Source organism: Drosophila innubila (genome assembly GCF_004354385.1).
Source record: "Drosophila innubila isolate TH190305 chromosome 2L unlocalized genomic scaffold, UK_Dinn_1.0 4_B_2L, whole genome shotgun sequence".
Classification (NCBI taxonomy): domain Eukaryota; kingdom Metazoa; phylum Arthropoda; class Insecta; order Diptera; family Drosophilidae; genus Drosophila; species Drosophila innubila.
Genome location: NW_022995372.1, coordinates 667,024 through 686,453, shown reverse-complemented (window position 1 = coordinate 686,453; position 19,430 = coordinate 667,024). Strand labels below are relative to the sequence as shown.

Sequence of the window (19,430 nt, the reverse complement as noted above, 5' to 3'; positions counted from 1 at the left end):
AAACAAGTTCCTTGCAGCATATACCAAAAACAATTGAATCTCATTACATAAATTGCTCTGAATACTCTGTAAATGTGTGTAATGCAGGGTACATTAGAAGAAGAATTTGTATTTATAATAAATCCAACTTAAATCTTAAGATGTGCTCATTTTGACACGCTTAAAGTAATCAATTTATTTTCTATTAAATTATATTGATTTTTAAAAAGGAATTTAGCCCTAATAGAAAATAAATTTACAGATTATAAAAAATTTAGTTATAAATAAAAACAATGTTTTTAATTAAAAAAATTAAATAATAATGTTATAAAAAATATTTACTTGAAATAAAAAATACTATTAGTATTTGTTTTTTTTTTTTTTAATAATTTCTAGTTACTTTTTATTCCAATTGTAACTCAAATTTAAATCAAGTTGTTAATCCTCTCATAATATTTTGTATGTAGCTTCAGACGATTTCATTAAATGATAGTTTTAAGCGGCTTCTGGCCGTCACTTTGTCATTTTGTCAGCTTTCGAGCTGGTTAAGGGATTAGACAACTGAATTCTTATTTATTTTGATTTTTTCCGAATGCGGGCGTTGGGTAAAAAAGTTTAAAATACGCCTAAATGTATGTGGGCAGCTGTTTTTATGACTTTGATTGTGAGCGGAGAGAATCGAGTAATATAATTAGCGGGAGACGCAGTTAAAACTCAGTCAGAGAGCTCAAAAATCGCTGCTTTATAAGGGTTATACGGTCTACAAAATGTTCATTGTAAAATCTGTAAACACCCTCCCCTCGGGGGTTGCAACCCCCGGAAAAAATGTTCAACAAACAATTCGTTACAATTGCAAACAATTTGGAATGCACGAGTTGAGGATTTAACAATTTAACATTTTCCATAGAATGTTTTGGGGAGCGAGATTTTTGAATGCAAGTTGCGATTGGTAGGAAACTTGCGAGTCGGAAAAAAAGGGTTTTTTTTCGCCAGCCACAAAGGGCTGCAAGTTGCATTGTTGCAAGACGGAAAGTCAAGAAGTAACAACAACTATTATTGCAGTTGCAGGCGACACATGCAGCGACTAACTGAACAAATTCAAACCCGAATTCGAGTCCGAAACTGAAACAGAATTCGAAACCAGGTGGATGCTTAGCAGATGTGCTGTCCTGTTTCTGGCCGGGATGCCACACAATGGCAATGTGTGAATGTGTTGCACTCTCATATGTGGCACTCTCTTGTCTCTGTTGCATTTAGGGGTTGCTGCTTGCCACGGGGTGTCCTCTTCTTTCTTTTTGGGAATGCAACAAATGTAAAGTGCGTTGCGATTTATGGGAAAGATATAAAATGTGCCAAAAACTGAATATGCCCCATGCCCAGTACCAATTCAATCCAATTATAAATCCTACTATCTAAAGGATCTATTTAAATACTCTGCATAAATTAGGCAAAATCACAGTAGATTATTAAGAATTGTAAAAATGCACTTAAGATACTTTAGATCTATTGAATGATAAGGAAATATCAAAGAAATTATATTTAAAGGAGGTACTGCAAACAATACAGAAACAGATCGGATAGGGAATACACGAATAATAAATGTATATTTGTTGCCTACGGGCAATTAAAAAGCTATTTTTAAACTAAGGGAAAATGTGTTGAATCTGAACAATTTTTACTGAAACTTTGTAGTGGAAAGAGCTTATAAATTGAATGACTTTAGAGACCAATAGTTTGTGTAATTTTAGCAGGGATCAATCGGTGTAGTTCTTAACAAAACTTTAGATTTAAACTACTACGAAATAGTTAAGAAACTGTCTAAAATATATTTTAGCTATGGGTGTTATGTTAAGACTTAGAAGTGAGGAAAATTTTGTAATATTATAGAACCCTTTTGTCTATACGCTTACTGAAAAGGGTTAACAGGATAGTCATAGCAGCAACCTTATAAAGTAAATAATATTCAGCTCTTCTTAACTTTTTTACTCCATTATAATTGAAAGTTTCTCCGGCTAACTTAAAACGCCCCCGGAACACCCTTTTTCACATTCAAAAAACGCAAAACGCCCTCTTAACGCCCCAAAAGGTAAAGCACACTTCAAGTGGCCAATCAAAAAACCGCTGATTATATAATATCATAATTTTTTTTTGGGTTAGGGAAATTACCCTATCGAAAAGGACAATTAGCTGCACGCAACCTAATCCTTTGGCATACCCTTTTTTTTAAATGTGGCTAACGGAAGAGGCGTTGAATTTGAATAACAAGCAGAAGTCAACAAGTGGCAGAAAGAAGCGTAACCCTAAGGGTTACCGTTACGCTCTGAATTTGGGTTACGGACAGGAGGAAGGGTAAAAGTGTGAGGTAACCCCTTTAATATTTGGCACACGCTTTACACCTCAGCGCTATTCAAATGATATGTTAAACAGGAAGCAACAGTTGATTGGTTGTCCTTTATTTTTTAATAGGCAGCAACCCTTTTTTTATTCAAGTTCTTTCCTTGTTGTGACATATTTAAATATGCACCCTTAATGTGACCTCACTTAATTTGCGTGTAAACCAATAAAATGCAAGTCTAATTGTCCGACTGCTTTTGATATGGCAACCCTGTTAATTTGTGCTCTATTTAAATGAGGGTTGTCATTTAAATTTTGAATCTCAACGAGGGTTGCCAAGTTATGCGAGTTATGCATGTTTTTGCATAGATTATTTACAGTTTGTTATGGTTATGGAGAGGGAGAGGGAAAATAGAGGCTAGGGAGAGGGAAAGGTCCTGTTTTAGGGTCGCCGCTGTTATATAATTGTTGCAACAATCATTTAAATGCGCAGTGAAGAAGACAAGAGAATTTACATTTTGACAAATTGTTATTTTTGTTGTTTATTTGCATCGAGGGTCACGCGGGGGTTCAAAAGGGGGTCAAAAGTGTCAATGTGTATGTGACTATGTGTGTGCATAACCTTTTGCATATTTTAGCCGAGGGTTGTTCTGCTTATTGTACTTATACCATACCGTTGTTGCATTTTATACACAATTCTAGGGTTGCAACTGCCCATTGTAGTGGGTGTCGGATATTCTGAGTTGAGTTCAGTTGAGGGTTCAATTCGGCGAAATTTTGCGAAAACATTTCTAAATTAAAAGTGTTTTGTTATGGTTAAAAGTTGAAGTTATTGAATATGTGGATTTTAAAATAAGAAAGAAAGCATGGAATTATTAATGGAATGGTTTAATGGAAAATTTTACCATTTTTAATGAAGTAAATCCATTTTTCTCTATTAAAAAGACTTTTTCTCTTCTTCGCTTTAAAAAAAAAAAAATTAATTCTTGAAGTTTCTAATTTTCGAAATCTTTAAACTTTCGCCTTAAATAAGAATTGAATAATTATTAAACCAACGAACTGCAATTATTTTATTTCAATATTCTGAGGAACTATCAAAATTTTTATATTTTTTTTTTCTTGTGAGATTTATTTTTCTTTTTAAATAAATATTGATTTTCATTTCATCTGCTGTCCTTTCTTAATGTATCTAATTCGCCAACAAATATCATTATTTGAGACAACCCAATGAGTTGCATGGGTGAAAGGCAGGCTGCATTTTAGGGGCACACTTTAGTCACGTGCGGTGGCAGTTGCAGTTGAAGCACCTACCTAAGGCCAAGTCCGCTTGCCACAAAACAGACACTCATGCCGAGCCTCATCCCGAGGCATTTGGGGTTGCATAAAAACCATAAACCTATAAAATTCCTGAACCCCGAGCTATATAAAAGAGACACACATCAATAAATGGCAACGTCGCGTCGCGTTTCGTCGTGGCTCGTGTGAGTAATCAATGTTGCCACAAAGTAGCCACGTTCCGAGACACAAGACACGAGACCAAAAGGCGACCCTACTATAGCTACTACTATTTTTGGGACATGTCTGCTGAATATTGGCAAAGGATTACGAGCATACCTGATAGAGATCGTAGAGGTGATGGCGGTGTCGGTTCCGTGGTCGCTGAGTCGGACATGTGTCGCAAAACTGTAAGGAATATAAAGATGCAGTTGCTGTGGTTAGTTTTCTATTTTATAAATTTTTCAAAGAAATTTCCTATGCATAACAAACCCAACTAACTGATTATTATTGACTTGACTATTGATTAGAGAGAGAGAGAGAAAAAAATGCAGAACATGCAAATGGCACGTTTCTTATTATATATTCTGCAAGTTGCAAGTACACTCCGAAAAAAAACAAGATTTCCCTAAGGAGTATTCAATTACAATACATAAATTGCACATAATATTTATTTTAATTTTTAAAATTAATTCTCACACGCTTTTATGATAAAATTACAATTACTATTCGCTTTTCGCAACAAAAATCTTCAAATCAGATTTTTCTGGGATACTTTAAGTACGTTTTGGGATTAATTTAAGTCTGTTAAAGATTGGAACTTACACAATTATCTTGAACATATCTCAAAATATAATTGTACTATGTAAAATTGTTGAAAATTCAATAAAAGCTGCATTAATTCAAGTACGGACGTACCTACTTTTAAAATGGCATATTTTTTTGAGTGTACAGACAAGATGGGGAGTGTGTGTGTTGAGTGTGTTAGACACAGACAGAGAGACACAGTGACTGCCATGGTCATCGTCTGTCCATTTGCTTAGCTCGTAAAATGTCCATTAGTATTTACGGTTCTTATAACGTGGCATGCAAAAATTCTATCTACCCGTATTGCCCCTGTCGCCCATGTTGCCCCTGTTTCCCCCTCTTTGAGTGGTGTCCTGTCCGACGTTGTAAACTTTTTAAGGTCCTTTACTTTATGTCTGACAAATGGACAGAACACAGAACACACTTGAAAATGGTGATGAAATCATCAGCAACTGTCTTTAAATATCATTTCAATGTTCAATTCCAGAATTGGGAAGATGGAACTAAAAGTTTCTTAAAGATACAATATTATACAAGTTTTTGTAATTTAAATTTAAAAAGTTCTCAAGAGCTTAATTTTTTTTAAATGACGCATTAAGCTTCTTCAAGTTTATTTGTAAATCATAATTATTAATAAGATTTTAATTTAGAAATTGAACAGCTATAGAAACCTTTAATTATTAAATTATTCCAAATGAAACGATCATAAAATAATGATATTAAAATAAGTTACTATAAGAAGTCAATATGAAATTCTTCATAATTTTTTAGACTATTCTAATCTTAATAACTTTTGTTTCAATGAAAAAAACTAATTACTTTAAATACTTTTTATTTTCAATTTATTTTTTTTGAATATAATACAGTTTTGTTCTATTTTTCCTAACCCCTTGTCCCGTCTTTTAGTGAGTATTCCAAATCCAGGATTTATGCAAACACACAGACATTCACACATTCATCCTGTCCACCCTGTGGATGGTTTTTTGTATGCCATTTTCGGGTTTTTTGTTTTGCAAAGTAGATATTAAATTTATAGCTCCCTCGGGGCGTAAACAAAGTGTGGCGCATCCTTGACGACACACACTCACACACACAAATATATACACTTGCCAAAAAAAAAAGAAACATATTTTTACGACAATATATTGTAGATGGAATGTTTTGGAATCCTTGTGCATCGCATTATAAATATACAGATTACGACATTGGACATTCTAGGACCACTGTGTGTGTGTGTATATATGTATGTAAGTGTGGTTAGTAATGGGTTTTTGGGTTGCTTGGGCTTTTGGACTTTTGCTTCTGTGTTTTTAGTTAAGGAGGGAGCTGACAAGGATGAAAAGGGAGGCTTATCTCCAATGTCCACCGTCCAGAGTCTCTCCCTTACCATAGGGTGATTACAAGTGGCATTAGCAGGCTCTCAACTGATCTGCATGTTCGACTCTATGGAAATTATGGGTTTTTTTTACCTTGGTCCTTTTCTTTTGCAATTAAAAAGGCAATGGTCAGTCGGCATATCCTTGCACACCTTCGGCTTAAATGTAATTACACAAAATTTGGCTTTTGTGGCAAGGAAAAATGGAAAAATTAAGGAAAAATTGCACGCCTCAAACAGAAAATAAAAAAAGGCGCATCTTCTTTTTTTTTATGTCCCTCTTTTTAGGGACATATGCATGATGTGTAAGAAAAAAAGGAGAAAAACAAAAAAGGAACATTTTTCTTTTGTGTGGTGAATGCAAAATACCTGAGAGACGAGGTCCGGTTCTTGGGACAGGTAAAAAGGACACGGCCCGAATGCAAATGTAAACAATGTAAATGATCTCACGCTCCGTGGGGGGAACAAGGATGCAAGGAGGCAAGGATATGCGGCAGCATCAGCTGCAACATCAGCAGCAGCAGGACATCTCATGATGCCGAATCAAAACTGAAGCAAATGCCATGAAATTTAAGATCTTGATAGGGAAATTCTATGCCTATACCTTACAGGACACTACTCGACCTTACAGGACACTTCTCGGGAGTCGGCAGTTGTAATGTGAGGGCGTACCTCATTGTAATCATCGGGCATTGTTGCAAGCACCGAGCGAAAGTGAAAGTCACAGGTGAAAGAACTGCAAAAAGACACTAAAGCTTATGTTTTTTTTTTAAGTTTAACAGCCCAATAATATATTTATTTATTTAAGTAACATTTGTCTGAATTGAAAATCTTTAACCTGTTCTAGTTTCATTCCGAAAATATTTTGAATTCACTTTTAATAGGTGAATTTAAGTCTGATAATGTAAAAAAAGATAAATTTAAAAAGTTAACCCAAATGCAAAATGAAATCCCATACAATTGGATATGAAAACATACTTAAAAAATTCATTCTAAAATTAAGTATTTTAAAATTGAATTTTATTACTATTTTTTTCCAGTGTAATTTTAACAATACACAGAAACATTTTTTTTTTTTTAATTTTTACTTATGCTAATTAGTTTGATATAAATTTAAATCCTACATGTGTTGTCTCTTTGTTGTTGTTGCTCCTTTTCAACATTATCCGTTTCTTCCCTTGTTGTTGTTGCAGATGTTGTTGTTGTTGTTGCTGCGTTGTCATTCCACAAACGACGTTGTTGTTGTTGTTGCTGTAGCAGCATCATTTTATTTGATTTTTATTTTACTTATTTAATAAACACGCACAAATTCAATTAATCACTTGCACTTTCTTCGTTTTTTTAAACATATGTAAATCTGAGAAATGTCAAATGTACTGTGCGTGTATTAGTAAGTGTGTGTGTGTGTGTGTGTGTAAGTCTGTTTAATTTGCAGTGTTGCAATTCGCCTTAAAATGTCTTTTTTATTAACATTAACTATCAATTAACATGCATTTCGAATAAAAGTGCGACATTTACATTGCTGTAACATTTATTTGAATTTAACGTTGTCTGTTGTCGCGCTGTTATGTTAATGTTAAACGAACCGACTTCGTTGACTTGCCGAATGCAACTGACAGCGACAAACGACAGCGACAAACGACTAACGACAAAACGGTACCCAATGCTGCAGTTGCTGCAGTGTGTGTGTGTGTGTGTGTATGCTTTATGATTTGCAGCAGCGAGCTGTTGTTGTTGCTGCTCCTTTTGCCTAGTCTGCTTTGTTGCTTTGCACTCAACATTCTCATACTCTCACTCACACACATATTTGCTTATGCCGTCGCACTCAAACTTCAACTCAACTCAAAAGCAGCAATCAACCCTGCACCGTTAGACATACGCTGAGTGTGTTTGAGTGTGGAACGCATTCGGTGTCATTGCCTGCATTCTGATTAGACTAGACGGTCATTGTTGTTGTTGCACCTTCCCCTCTCTTTTCTGTATATTGCCTGCATTAGCATAGTGAAATGGTGTGGCCAGTTTATGTACTGTGTGTGTGTGTGGAGGTATGCCATGCAGTTATAATACATTGTGTGTGCACATAGTTCTCTTTCTCTTATTTGCATATCTCTACACATGGATCATAATTAAGAGCGCACACATACATACATCGATGCATGCCCAAAGGAGTCTGAGTGTGTGTGTGTAAAGGTGTTTGGGCTTATTGGAGCTCTGTACATAAACTGACAATGTACATATGTATGTATATCGAGTTATGTACATATGTGTTTTACTTTGAGTTGAATGCAGATATATGCTACATTTTAGGACCGTTAGGTATGTACGTATGTACATTAAGTATGCACATTGGGGAAAGTTTTTAGGTGATTTAAACTAAAAATTTATCATTTGACCCTAATATTTTAAGCATTAGAATGTGACTTTAATGATATCAATTTTGAAATTCTTCATTTAATATCTTTTCGAAAATTTTAAGATCTCTTATTTGATATCGTAGTAAAGAAAAATAGTTTCAGTTGATTGAAACCTCATTAAAATGATGTGGAATACTAAAATTAAAGCTCTTTCTGTAATTAATTGATATAAATATATCAGGCCTGTTCCGATTTTCAATTCCTATTTTAAAGGAATTCAGAAAAAACTTAAGTAAATCAAGTCAAAAAGAATTTCATAAGCTAATAAATTTCTAAATAAAATTAGAGCACGTTATAGATTTTAACTTCCTTTAAATATTGCCAAAAGTGAAAACCGGATCAGACCTAAATATATATATTTTTTGGCTTGTTGGTGCCACTGTGCCAAAATCAGGAATATTCGGGGATCCCATAATATTGAACATTTCGATGTTATTATATAAACACAAGACCCATTCATATAAACATCAGAGCAGACATTGAACTGAGAGTTGGGGAGTAATTACAACAAGTGTTGTAGTTGTTGTTGTTGTGATTGTTGTTGGCCAGACAAGGGCAGCTGTGTGTGTGTGTATGTGTGAGTAAGTGTAAGTGTAAAGAGGAAGCAAAGTTTTTGCACAAGTGCAAAAAGAAAGTCGAGAGGATTTTCACATGCAGGCAACATGCGAAAGAGCAGCTAAAGGAGTAAGAGGAGAGTTTGTTGGGGCTGGGAGGGATGGAGAAGGGGGCAGATCCTTTGACTTGCCTCGGTGACAGCGCATACATTTTACGATTATGAGTGGAGCCTTTGTTTCAAGTAGAAGGAATTGGAAAAAGCGTAGGAAAAAAATAATAACAAGTGCAGGAAAATGTGGACAGGACATGCATTTTTGCTTTCCTGCTTCCCTGCATCCATGTGGGCGAGAAATGTTTTAATTAAAAGTGCAAAATTAATGTGTGGCCAGCCAGGATATGACTGGCCAATGACCAAAAGTGACCAAAAAGGACCAAAATGAGGAATGACCAGCAGACGCTGTTTCAGCGCACATTAAAGTGCCAAAATGATTTAAGGCCCCAGTAACAAAGTAAAATCGATAAAGGGAAATTGCTACCCTTGAAGGAATACTGAGCAAACTGCCCAACTAATTTCAATAGTTATCCTTTTGGCGTTGCCCGTGCACGTAGCCTGATTAAACTTGTCACTCGACATGAAAATGCGAAACAAAAGATAAACAATCTTCAGTCTTGACTCACTACTATTCTCTCAGCCCTCTTCTCCAGACTCTCTACACTGAAAAACCAAATTTATCTACTCTAAATCTTCACAGAAAAATGTTCATTCAAAATGACCAGCTAAGTTTTATGAGAAAAATAGAACTTTTAGTCTGTGTGTCTGCGTCAGTCTGCGTCTACGCAGAAAACAAAATAATCTATGTTTCAGTTTAGTTTTGTTAGAAGAATATTAATTATAGGATCATTTGAAATATAAATGCTTCAAGATATATGAATTATTAAATTGATAACAGAATATTGATCGTAAGACTGTTTTTATTATTTTATTTTTTTCGTATTGTTCTCTGATCAATAATCAATAATATTGATTTTAAAAACATATAGTTTTAATTAGTTTAGATTTGCGAATTCAGTCCTAATTCCAAATATAAAACAAATCCAAAATCTTCAGTTAAGTTTTGTGAGAATAACTTATAAATTATATTATTAAAGAAGAACATTTTTTAGACACTATATTGGATTTTAAAAACATGTAGTTTTTTTCTGAGTGTAGATTTGGGAATTCAGTCGTGAGTGTACTGTCCTCCAGGAACAGTTGCTGTCTGGGCAATTTGATTATTTGCCAAAAACAGACAACGTAGTTACTAAACAGGGGTTACACCCACACACACACACACACACACACACACACACACACATACAGATGTGGCATGTGGCATGTAAATACCGCACAAAGGGGCAACAACAAAGTTTTTCGGCATTGAAATTAATCAAGAAAATAAACGCTTGGCAGCATCAAAATATACGGCGAAAAGGGACGCACTTTGCATGAGGACCAGAAGTCCATAAACCAGGACATGGACAATGGGACAGAGGGTTGAGAGGAAACTAGCTGTCGTACTTCTCTTCTTCGTCTTTCTCTGTCTCTTGTTGTTGCTGTTGTTGTTGTTGCAATGCATTAAAATGACATACCAATTTGCGTTAAGCAAATAAGACGAGACTAGTTTAAGTCTCTTCTCTTTGGGGTTGTCTCTTTTTCTCCTTTTCTATGTTCCAAGTTGGGTTCGTGTTTTTGGGGTTTGCTTTAATTTTTGCTTTGTTTTCATAGAGTTTTCAGGGTTGGCTTTAAGTATGCCAAATTAAATTGCAGTTGGCGTTATTTGAAACTGAAAAAAGATATGATAAATGAAGCCAAGATAAAGTTACATTTATGAAATGCACTTGGAAAGAACAAAGATAAATTGATATAATATTGAAGGGATAACCATTGATATATAAAATGAAAATAGTTTTTTTTTTCTGGAAAAAAATGGGATCTTATAGAAAACATTTGAAATATCTTTAAAATTTATAGCTATGCATTTTAATTAAATTTTTATATTACAGTGAATATTATTGAAATTGTTAAATATCAAGAAAAATGTATTATTAGTGATTAGTAGCAGGTTTTATGTTTAAAATACTGAAAGAATCAGGAATTTGATATTATATAAATAAAGTTATGGACTCTGAAACGTTTTATGAACAGAGCAAAATTAGAATAAATGTGAAAGCCTTGAGTTTGCTTATCCCATTCAAATCATTTACTTTGCTTAAAATAGATCGTGCTTCAAAAATCCGTCTAGAATTAAAAAATGGAACCAAGAGCATAAAAATAACCTTTGCACGTTTGTTTAGCTGTTGAAAAAGCGCGCCAAAAAATGGGACAAAAAGATTGAATTCGATAGGAAATCAAAGGCAAACCCCATCCAATTGTGAAAAGAAAAATGCCCGAGGACAAATGTCCCTTTACTTCCGCATTTTAGCGCCGTCTTTCGTCTTCCTACTTAAACTTCCCCTTCCCCCCCTAAATTTCTTCATTATTTATTAACGTTTATTGATTTCGACTTGCCTGCAAATCTGCCACAAAAAATCGCTGTCAAATACAACCCTTCGTCCCTAAAAATCGACCCAAAACGAAATTCCGAAAAAAATAAGATGCATTTTTCTTGATTTCATTGTCAAATTTGCGCCGTTTTCTGTGTTTTTCAGTTTCTCAGTTTTTTTTTGGGCTACAAAACAGGCAAAGAAAAGAGAAGCGAAACTCAAGGGTAAAAATTGAGGATCACTGTCAAGGATTATTAAGGATCTTCCACAGTTTAGCTGCAGCGCAAACACACTTGTAGTACGGTAGGGCCTAAGAGGGTAGCAACCCCTAGCCGTACCACAGGATGAATCTATGCCAACAATGCGTCACTTTTTAACGTAAAAAGAAAATAAATTTATGTAATGTATGTGCCAAAAAATAGGTAAAAACGGTATAGTTTTTTGGGTTGAACAATGCATTATTTTTGGGTGATTTTTTTTAAAATTTTTTATAGCAGGGTGCGAGGGTAAAATCAAAGATATTGCGGTACTTTTTGCTACCGTTTGATTAAGCATAGCATTGCCTAACGGAATTTTGCCAAAATTTTCTCACAATATCTGCGAGATTTCTCAAAATATTTTCTGGACGCCATTTTGTTATCCTTTTGCTGGTTCTTATGTCCCTTTCTTTAGTTTTATGCAAATCTAACCCTTGTAACGGTAATTCTCCATTACTGTGAAAACCTATTTTTTAAATACAAATATTTTCCTAGGCAAATGGGATTTATGATGCGTAATTTGAAAATTTCCCATTTTGTTACCCTTTTGCTAGTTTATAATCCCCCTTCCCTTAGTTGTATGCAAATCTAACCCTTCTGACGGTAGCTCCATTTCAAGGTAACGATTTTTAAAAAATATTTTCCTAGGCAAGTGGAATTTATAGTGCCTAGTTTTGTTAAAATTTGCTCACAATATCTTGAAAATTTCCCGTTTTGTTACCCTTTCAACCCCCTTCCCTTAGTTGTATGCAAATCTAACCCTTATGACGGTAATTCTCCATTATTGCGCAACCATTTTTTAAAATACAAAAAAATATATCCCTAGGCAAATAGGATTTATGATGCGTTGCTTTACAGCTTGTAAAGCGGTTTTATTGGATTTGTCATTGCCACCCTCTAACTTTTCAACTCCCCCCTACCCTCGTTCTCCCCCTGGGCGAACTCAATTGGCCATAAGCTGCTCAGGACCTGGCACAGTTGGTATTGACACCAGTTCACAGTGAGCTTTAGTTTTACCGTGTTTTTTTTTTTTATTCATTCATTCGTTTTCAGATTTTCTTTGGGGGTGCGTTTCATGTCAAAGGTTAGACACATGCAATTGTGGTTCTTGAACGCCGCAGGCAGCCGCAACCACCCACTGAAAAGTGGTTTTAAATTCCATTAAATAAAGTTGTTAAGGTTTCGTACTTGCCTTGGCATTTTCACGCATATTTTGTTCGCACTTTTGTAAAATTTATTAATATTTTAGTGATTTCAAATGGAGTTTAGATGTTGCTTGGGGGTTACACACACCCCACACCTACTAAGGGTGAATGTGGAAGACAGACAAGGTAGAGTATGGCATAATATGGCTTGGGTGGGTTTGTCATTGCTATTGTATTAAGTGGACTGCTAGTAATTGAGTTCAAGTTTTTGACGGGGGCGGTAAATGTGAACTATTTAAAGAATGAGTGGAACATGATATGTATTGGTAAATGTAGAGCTGTATTCGGTTTATTCTTGGGATTTGCTTAAGCTGTAAGTTCGAAAAATAATACCTCTCAGTGGAAATGTTTTATATAGAAACAATATTCAAACATTTTTGTCTCAGATTTCAATAAAATTGACAATTTTTTGATATCTAAAAACTATAAAATCGTAAAAATTCGAGAAAGTTTTTAATGTTAAAATGATAGTATTAAAATATGGTTGAGCAAATTGTTTGGTCAGAATTTTGGGATTTGATATTTTGGTTGATGTAGTGTACTGCCCAAGTTCCGTAAGAACTGAGAAAACAAAAAGTTTATTGAATTTATTCAAGTATTTAATATTAATTGTGTAAAAAATGGTTTGCTTTGGATACTAGAAAAATAATCTTTTTGAAAAATATTTCTTTTTAGGATTTAAAGTATTTTGTGTAACTGAATTTAGTATTCCTTTCAAATGAAATACAAAATTTTGCAAATCATAAAATCTTATTAATTATTTGCGTACTTTAGTAATTTACACTTAAATTAAAAAGTTGTACACTTGAAGAAAATTCTTTTGGCTTTTGAGAACCACATTAATGGCTAACCAGTGTTGTCATATACCTAAAATCTGCAATGCTTTTTGTTAACTAGTGTTATCATTAAAGTTTTCAAGTGGCGCTTAGAAGCAACACAGCATCAATTAGTAAATAAAGCAGAGGAGCAAGGAAAAGGGAAGTAAAAGCGTAAAGAAAGAGAAAGAGAAAGAGAAAAGATGAAAGAGGAGAAACTTACCTTTGTTCGTGGCAGTTGTTGCTGTGGGGCTGCCAGGGTTGCCAACGCGACAGAGTTGCTGGGCAGACTCGTAAATATTTGATTCCTTATGGGAGGAAGAAGCAGCAGCAGCAAAAAGAGGAGTGGCAAGTGCAGCTTCAATTGTTGCTGCTTTTGTTGTTGTTGTTGCAGCTGTTGCTGTTGTTGTTGTTGCTGCTGTTGTGATGGCAATGCCATTGCCATCATAGACGACACCTTGCCAATGATTGTCATGGACTCCATTGGACTCCAACTCCAGTTGTTCCTTTTGTTGCTGCTCTTTATTCTTGTGATGCCCTATACGAATGTCGAGAATTATTACTCAGAATATAGAAATTTGAATTTAGTTTGCAAATACAGATTAGGAAAACAAAACTAGGAATTATATTATTATTAGAAAATAAACATAATAAATAAAAAAGAGTATATTGGAAAGATAAAAGTTAGGAAACATTAAAGCTAGAATTATTTTTACCATGTAAAATATATTGGAAATCAAAAATTCAGAACACAAAAAATAAAAAAAAAAGTCAAAAATTAAAATAATGTTATTTAAAATTTTTGGCTTTAATAAAGGAAATTTTGACTATGTCTTTTAAGCTGTTACTACTAAGAAAATGACATAACATTGTGTCAAACCATTTACGACAAAATCAATATGGTCTATATATATATATTTTGTGCCAGCTTGTGTAAAAATTCAATAAAATCTTTAATTTTGTGTTCGATGTATAATTTCAGTAGCGATTTTAGACCTCATAATATTATTCCTAAAGCTGAATTTGTCAAATTTTTGTCTTTTCACTTGTGTTCTCCCAATTTGTAATTCCTAATAACATATTTCCTAATTTTGTGCTTTTCTAATTATTGACTTTATTTTTTTTTTTTTAAATTTTCTTAGCTGAATAATTTTTTAGTTGGATTTTCGAATTTATGAATCATTTTTATTTCTTTCGTAGTTTGGTTTCCTTTCTTCCTTTTTGTAATTCGTTAAAAATTATTCGCAATTCGTTTAAGGTATTATCCTTACCATCCTTGTTGTTGTTCACATCCTGTGGCTGTTGTTCCTGTTGATGTTGTTGCTCCTGTTGTTGTTCCTGTTGCTCCTGCTCCTGTTCGTCTCGCAGTCGCTGCTGTTGCAATTGATGTTCGCGTATGAGACGATCTCGTTCGTGAAAATGACGCACGAACAAATGCTCGCCATTGTGTCGTGGACGTGTGGCAAGTGTGGCATTTGCTGGTGGCACGTTTATAGCTGGTTGCTGTTGCTGTTGGGTTAATGACTTTGTAGCATACAAACTGGCGCTGGAGCTGGCAAATGTCTCTCTCGGCAGACTATTAATTAATGTGCCCATTGTGTTGCCTCCAGTCCCTGCCACTGTAGTTGTTGTTGTGGTTGCCACAGGCTGCCTTTGTTGTTGCTGTTGCTGTTGCAGCATGATTTCATGCAATGGTATCAGAAAGTCCGGCAGCGATTTGACGGCTGCTGTTGACGGCATTTCCATGCCAAAATATGGCAGACATGTCTGGGATTCTCCGATTCCCACTCCTAATCCTAATCCCACGCCCACTCCCATTCCCACCCCCACATCGAGAAAGGGCGGTAAGGACTGATTATTAGCATTGTTATAATTATGATATCCGGTGCGTCCATCAACTGGTCTCAAATACCAGGGCTGCAGCATTGTTTTCGTACGACAGCTTGCTGCATTTGGCAGACACATGGAAGGCGTTGCTATAAATCAAAGAAAGGGATATAAAAGGGGTAAAAAAAGTGTTAAAGAATGTCACAAATTGGGGTAAAAAGCACATAAAAATGATGGCATTTTTATAGACACAAAATGAAGTGAGAATTTGTTGTTTTCTACACCAAAATCACAAAAAAAAAGAAAGTAGTGTTAAAGGGTTGCAGCATTATCATTATCAACAGCCGGTTCAACCCCCACCCCCTTCCCTGGTAACTCCAACCCTGACTCTATCATTTACCTAACTTGCAACAAGGCAGATTTGTTATGTCACTATCAATTACTCATCATATATTGCTACGCCTTTTAGGCCTTGTTTAACCCCCTCAACCCCCCTTTAGTTAACTCACCCTTAAGTTAGGGGTTTGCACGCCATTTTTTGTTAATGTTTAATCAGCTCGAATCATCATTCGACTCGTTTATGACTTTGATTGATTATCAATCTGTATATAATTTCGATTTCATAGCATTTTACACAGTTTGGGAAAAGAAATCTGAGCATTTGTGCAAAGTGTGGGCGTTGTAAGCGATAAGCGTGCCAGGACACGCCCACTTTTTAGGACCAGGCGCCCCTTTTTTCAAACGTGACGTGATGTAACTCTATTAAAGAATTCTTTGATCGGCAAAAGAAATATTCTTATAATGATGGGCGGGTGATGACATTTCATAATTTTTAAGGGAAAAATATGTCGCTTTTTGAAATGGAAATGGACGCAGAGAGAGAGAGAGAGAGAGAGAGAGAGAAAGAGAGACGTAGGGAGAGAAGGAAGATTTATACAAAGAATAATATTATATAATAAAAATATTGTTGACTAGAAAATCTTATTTTAAATTTGAGAGACGAAAAGAGACGAAAAAGAGATTTTTATGATTTTTGCTTTCATTTGAACAAGAATCAATTTAGCTAATATTTCCGTTAAAGTTTCAAAAAAAGAGTCTTATAAATATTTCGACAAAGTTTAAAAATTGTATATGTGCCCCTTTTTTAAAGAATAATTTAATTAATTTTAATTGAATTTAATACCAATTTTTAATAAACTTAAGGCTGCGTGAGGTCCTTCTAAAGAAATTCAAAAAATGAAATAAAAACGAGAAAACTCCCAACTGTCAGGATCATAAAAAACGAGTAAAAAGAGAGATGTTTCGGAAAAAGTATATTAAATGTGAATGGTATAATTGAAAGTCGTTAAGGAAGGGATCTTTTTAGATCCTGTCACTTTTAGGAGGGAATATCTGCCCCCGCTCCTGTTATTGGTTTCAGCTCGGTTGCAAGTCTAATGTGTTTGCCAGCCGGTGCATGCAACAATGGCACAAAGGATAAAGGATAATGCCGCAATAGAAATCAAAGCGCATATAAGAAAGCAATAAAGGCAAGAACTGCAAAGAGACAGGGGAAAGAGCTCCAGGTAGCTGGGCAGGATGTCGAAAGGATGCGTGTTAATCGCCATGTTGCAGGTAAAGTAATCGCAATGTAACAATGCCAAAAAATGAGAGAAAAACCAAAGATGAAAACCGCCAAAAAAACGCATAAAAAGAGGGGAAAAGGATCGGGGAGCTGGTTATCCTTTGTTGGCGCGCTCGATTTGGTTGGCACAGCTTGCGTTAAGATGCAGCTCAAAAGGATGCAACAAATTGAGCCTGAAAAAAGGATTTAATTTTCAGCTTTTTAACAATTGCCGAATGTGGCTTGTGGCCGTTTTTTTTGCAGCTGCCTTAACAAGGATACGCAGGACTCGCAGGATATACTGGCAACTGTCTAAGCAATGCAAAGTACACTAATAAAAAAAGGTTTTAAAATCAAGATTTTGTACTCAGAACTAAGTACTTTGGTTTAAAAAATGCGCGGATGAACATAAAATTCCTAAAATTTAAAGAGAGATCTTGGTTTTAAAAATATTTCAAATTAGATTTTATTAATAATATCAAAAACTCTTATACCGCAAGTATAAATATAAGCCTATATGTTAATTAATAGTCAAGACAGCAAAAAAAAAAAACTAAGATGTTATTTATATTAGTGAGTGAGTAAGTGAGTCAGGACAAAGAGTTTAAGGTACATAAAGATTAAAAGCTGCCACTTATTAGAGTTATATTCGCAATATTAGCCGAATTGGTCTTATTTTAAGCACAAAATATATTAAATGAATGTTTTAGATTTTGCAACTTAGTCTTTTTTTTTGCAGTGTAGTCGTAAATGCAGGCTGTCGGCAACTTTCACCTTTCCATCGACATTTCGTGCAACAAAATGTGACCTTATGGTACTCCTAGTTCGTTTGAATGGCATTCACCTTGACTGGCACATGCATTGAGGTCCTTTGACAGGCATTCAAGTCCTTTCTAGTAATTTAAAGTCAGCTTTCGTTGCAAAAGCCACGCCTTTAACTCAAATGAGAAATCACTTTCCCTTCGTTTCATTTTCATGCATAATCGTTGCCACACTTCCTGCCCTTACCTCCTCTTTCACTCTTCCTCTCAAATTTCCCTCGCAAATTTCCTGTCAACCCCGAAACCCGTAACCCTTTTTTGCATCTTTAAGATGTGTCGCGTGTCAAGCACACGACCTCTGAGCCCTCTAAAAGTAGGGGAAACCAAAGGGTTAAATGTTAACTAATATTTCAGCTATTATGCCAAAAATTTGTTGATGTCGCGTGGCATCGTTTTATTTATTTCTGGGTCAGTCGATGACTTCCTGCCACTAAAAATAGACCCATTAATATACAGCATTTTGCTTTGTTCTACTTAATCATAAATCAACGAAATACCATAACATATCTCTTTTATAATATTTTGTAAATCTAGTAGCCTGCTGAATATTTATATTTAGATGAAGATCTACTCTCATTATTCAAGTTTTCTGGTTTTTATTTATTGTTGCTCTAATGAACATTTTGTGGTTAACTCGACTTGAACTACTCGTATTGGAATTTTCAATGCATCATTAGCCCAAACACCGTGTTTTTTCTCCATTCATGAAGCTATTAATGAGAGGTAATCTCCCTCTATTCTAGCAATGAAATGATCTCACAGTTGAGTTTAAAAACAGTAGCCTGATGACCTTACAAAGTATTCAAATAAAATGGTTTTGAATAAATGAGTACAGCGGAACTTAATAACCTTAAGCTTGACCTAAATAATCTAGAGAATAGATTTTATTTTATAATATTGTAATATTAATATTAATAGAGTATCTAAAAATTTTGAAAATTATATTCTTCATTCTAGTTTCGCTATTATTGTACAAATTATTTTAAGTGTTCAACTAAGTTTCATTATTTATATATATAATAATGAAGAATTTTATTTAAATTCTTGACTTTTAATATTTAAAAGAATCTTTGCGATTATTGACAGATATTTGCCAAGATGAAAAGATGATTTAAAATATATAACATACATGCAAAATAACTCTTAAATTATTCCTCCAAAGTACTATTTAAATAATTATCAATTTTTTAAAATGATTTAATTTTTTAAAAATAACGTTCCAGTTCTCCCCATGTCTTAGACTTATAAACATACAATTTATCTCAAATTCTAAGGTAATGATTTGATTAACAAGTAACAATAACAATCAATCATAATTAACATTTAAACTTTATAAAAACACATATGAAGATGTTGCCATTGTGCAAACTAAAGTTTCGTTATGAATCAATTTTCAGTCATGCTTTCTAATGCTAAAAAAATAAAAGAACCGAACTATCTGTATCTAAATCAATTGCCATCATCAAAATACCGGCAAAAAAGCATTTAGAAACGTTTTGCATTATAATTACGGCTATTATTTTAAAACGGGGTCATTAACATGTGACATTCAACATTCAATACTAACAAAAACAAATTTAAAATCGCTTCAGCCAACAGCAGCAAAAACAACAAGAACTTTGATCTATAATTAGCGATTA

At 34.4% G+C, this 19,430-nt stretch overlaps 1 protein-coding gene across 2 annotated transcripts in view; it reads right to left on the bottom strand.

Moving 5' to 3' along the window:
* LOC117781110 (POU domain protein 2) overlaps positions 1-19,430 on the bottom strand; it is a 43,756-nt gene that overhangs the window by 2,936 nt on the left and 21,390 nt on the right. The window contains exons 4-6 of one of the 2 annotated variants that reach the window (XM_034617831.1): positions 14,811-15,515; positions 13,763-14,077; positions 3,928-3,996 (exon numbers count right to left, since the gene is read on the bottom strand). In XM_034617831.1, coding sequence (XP_034473722.1) covers positions 3,928-3,996; positions 13,763-14,077; positions 14,811-15,515 — 1,089 coding nt within the window. Of the gene's footprint in view, positions 1-3,927; positions 3,997-6,894; positions 7,372-13,762; positions 14,078-14,810; positions 15,516-19,430 lie in introns of those variants that run through there. The other variant, XM_034617832.1, reaches the window with a different exon arrangement.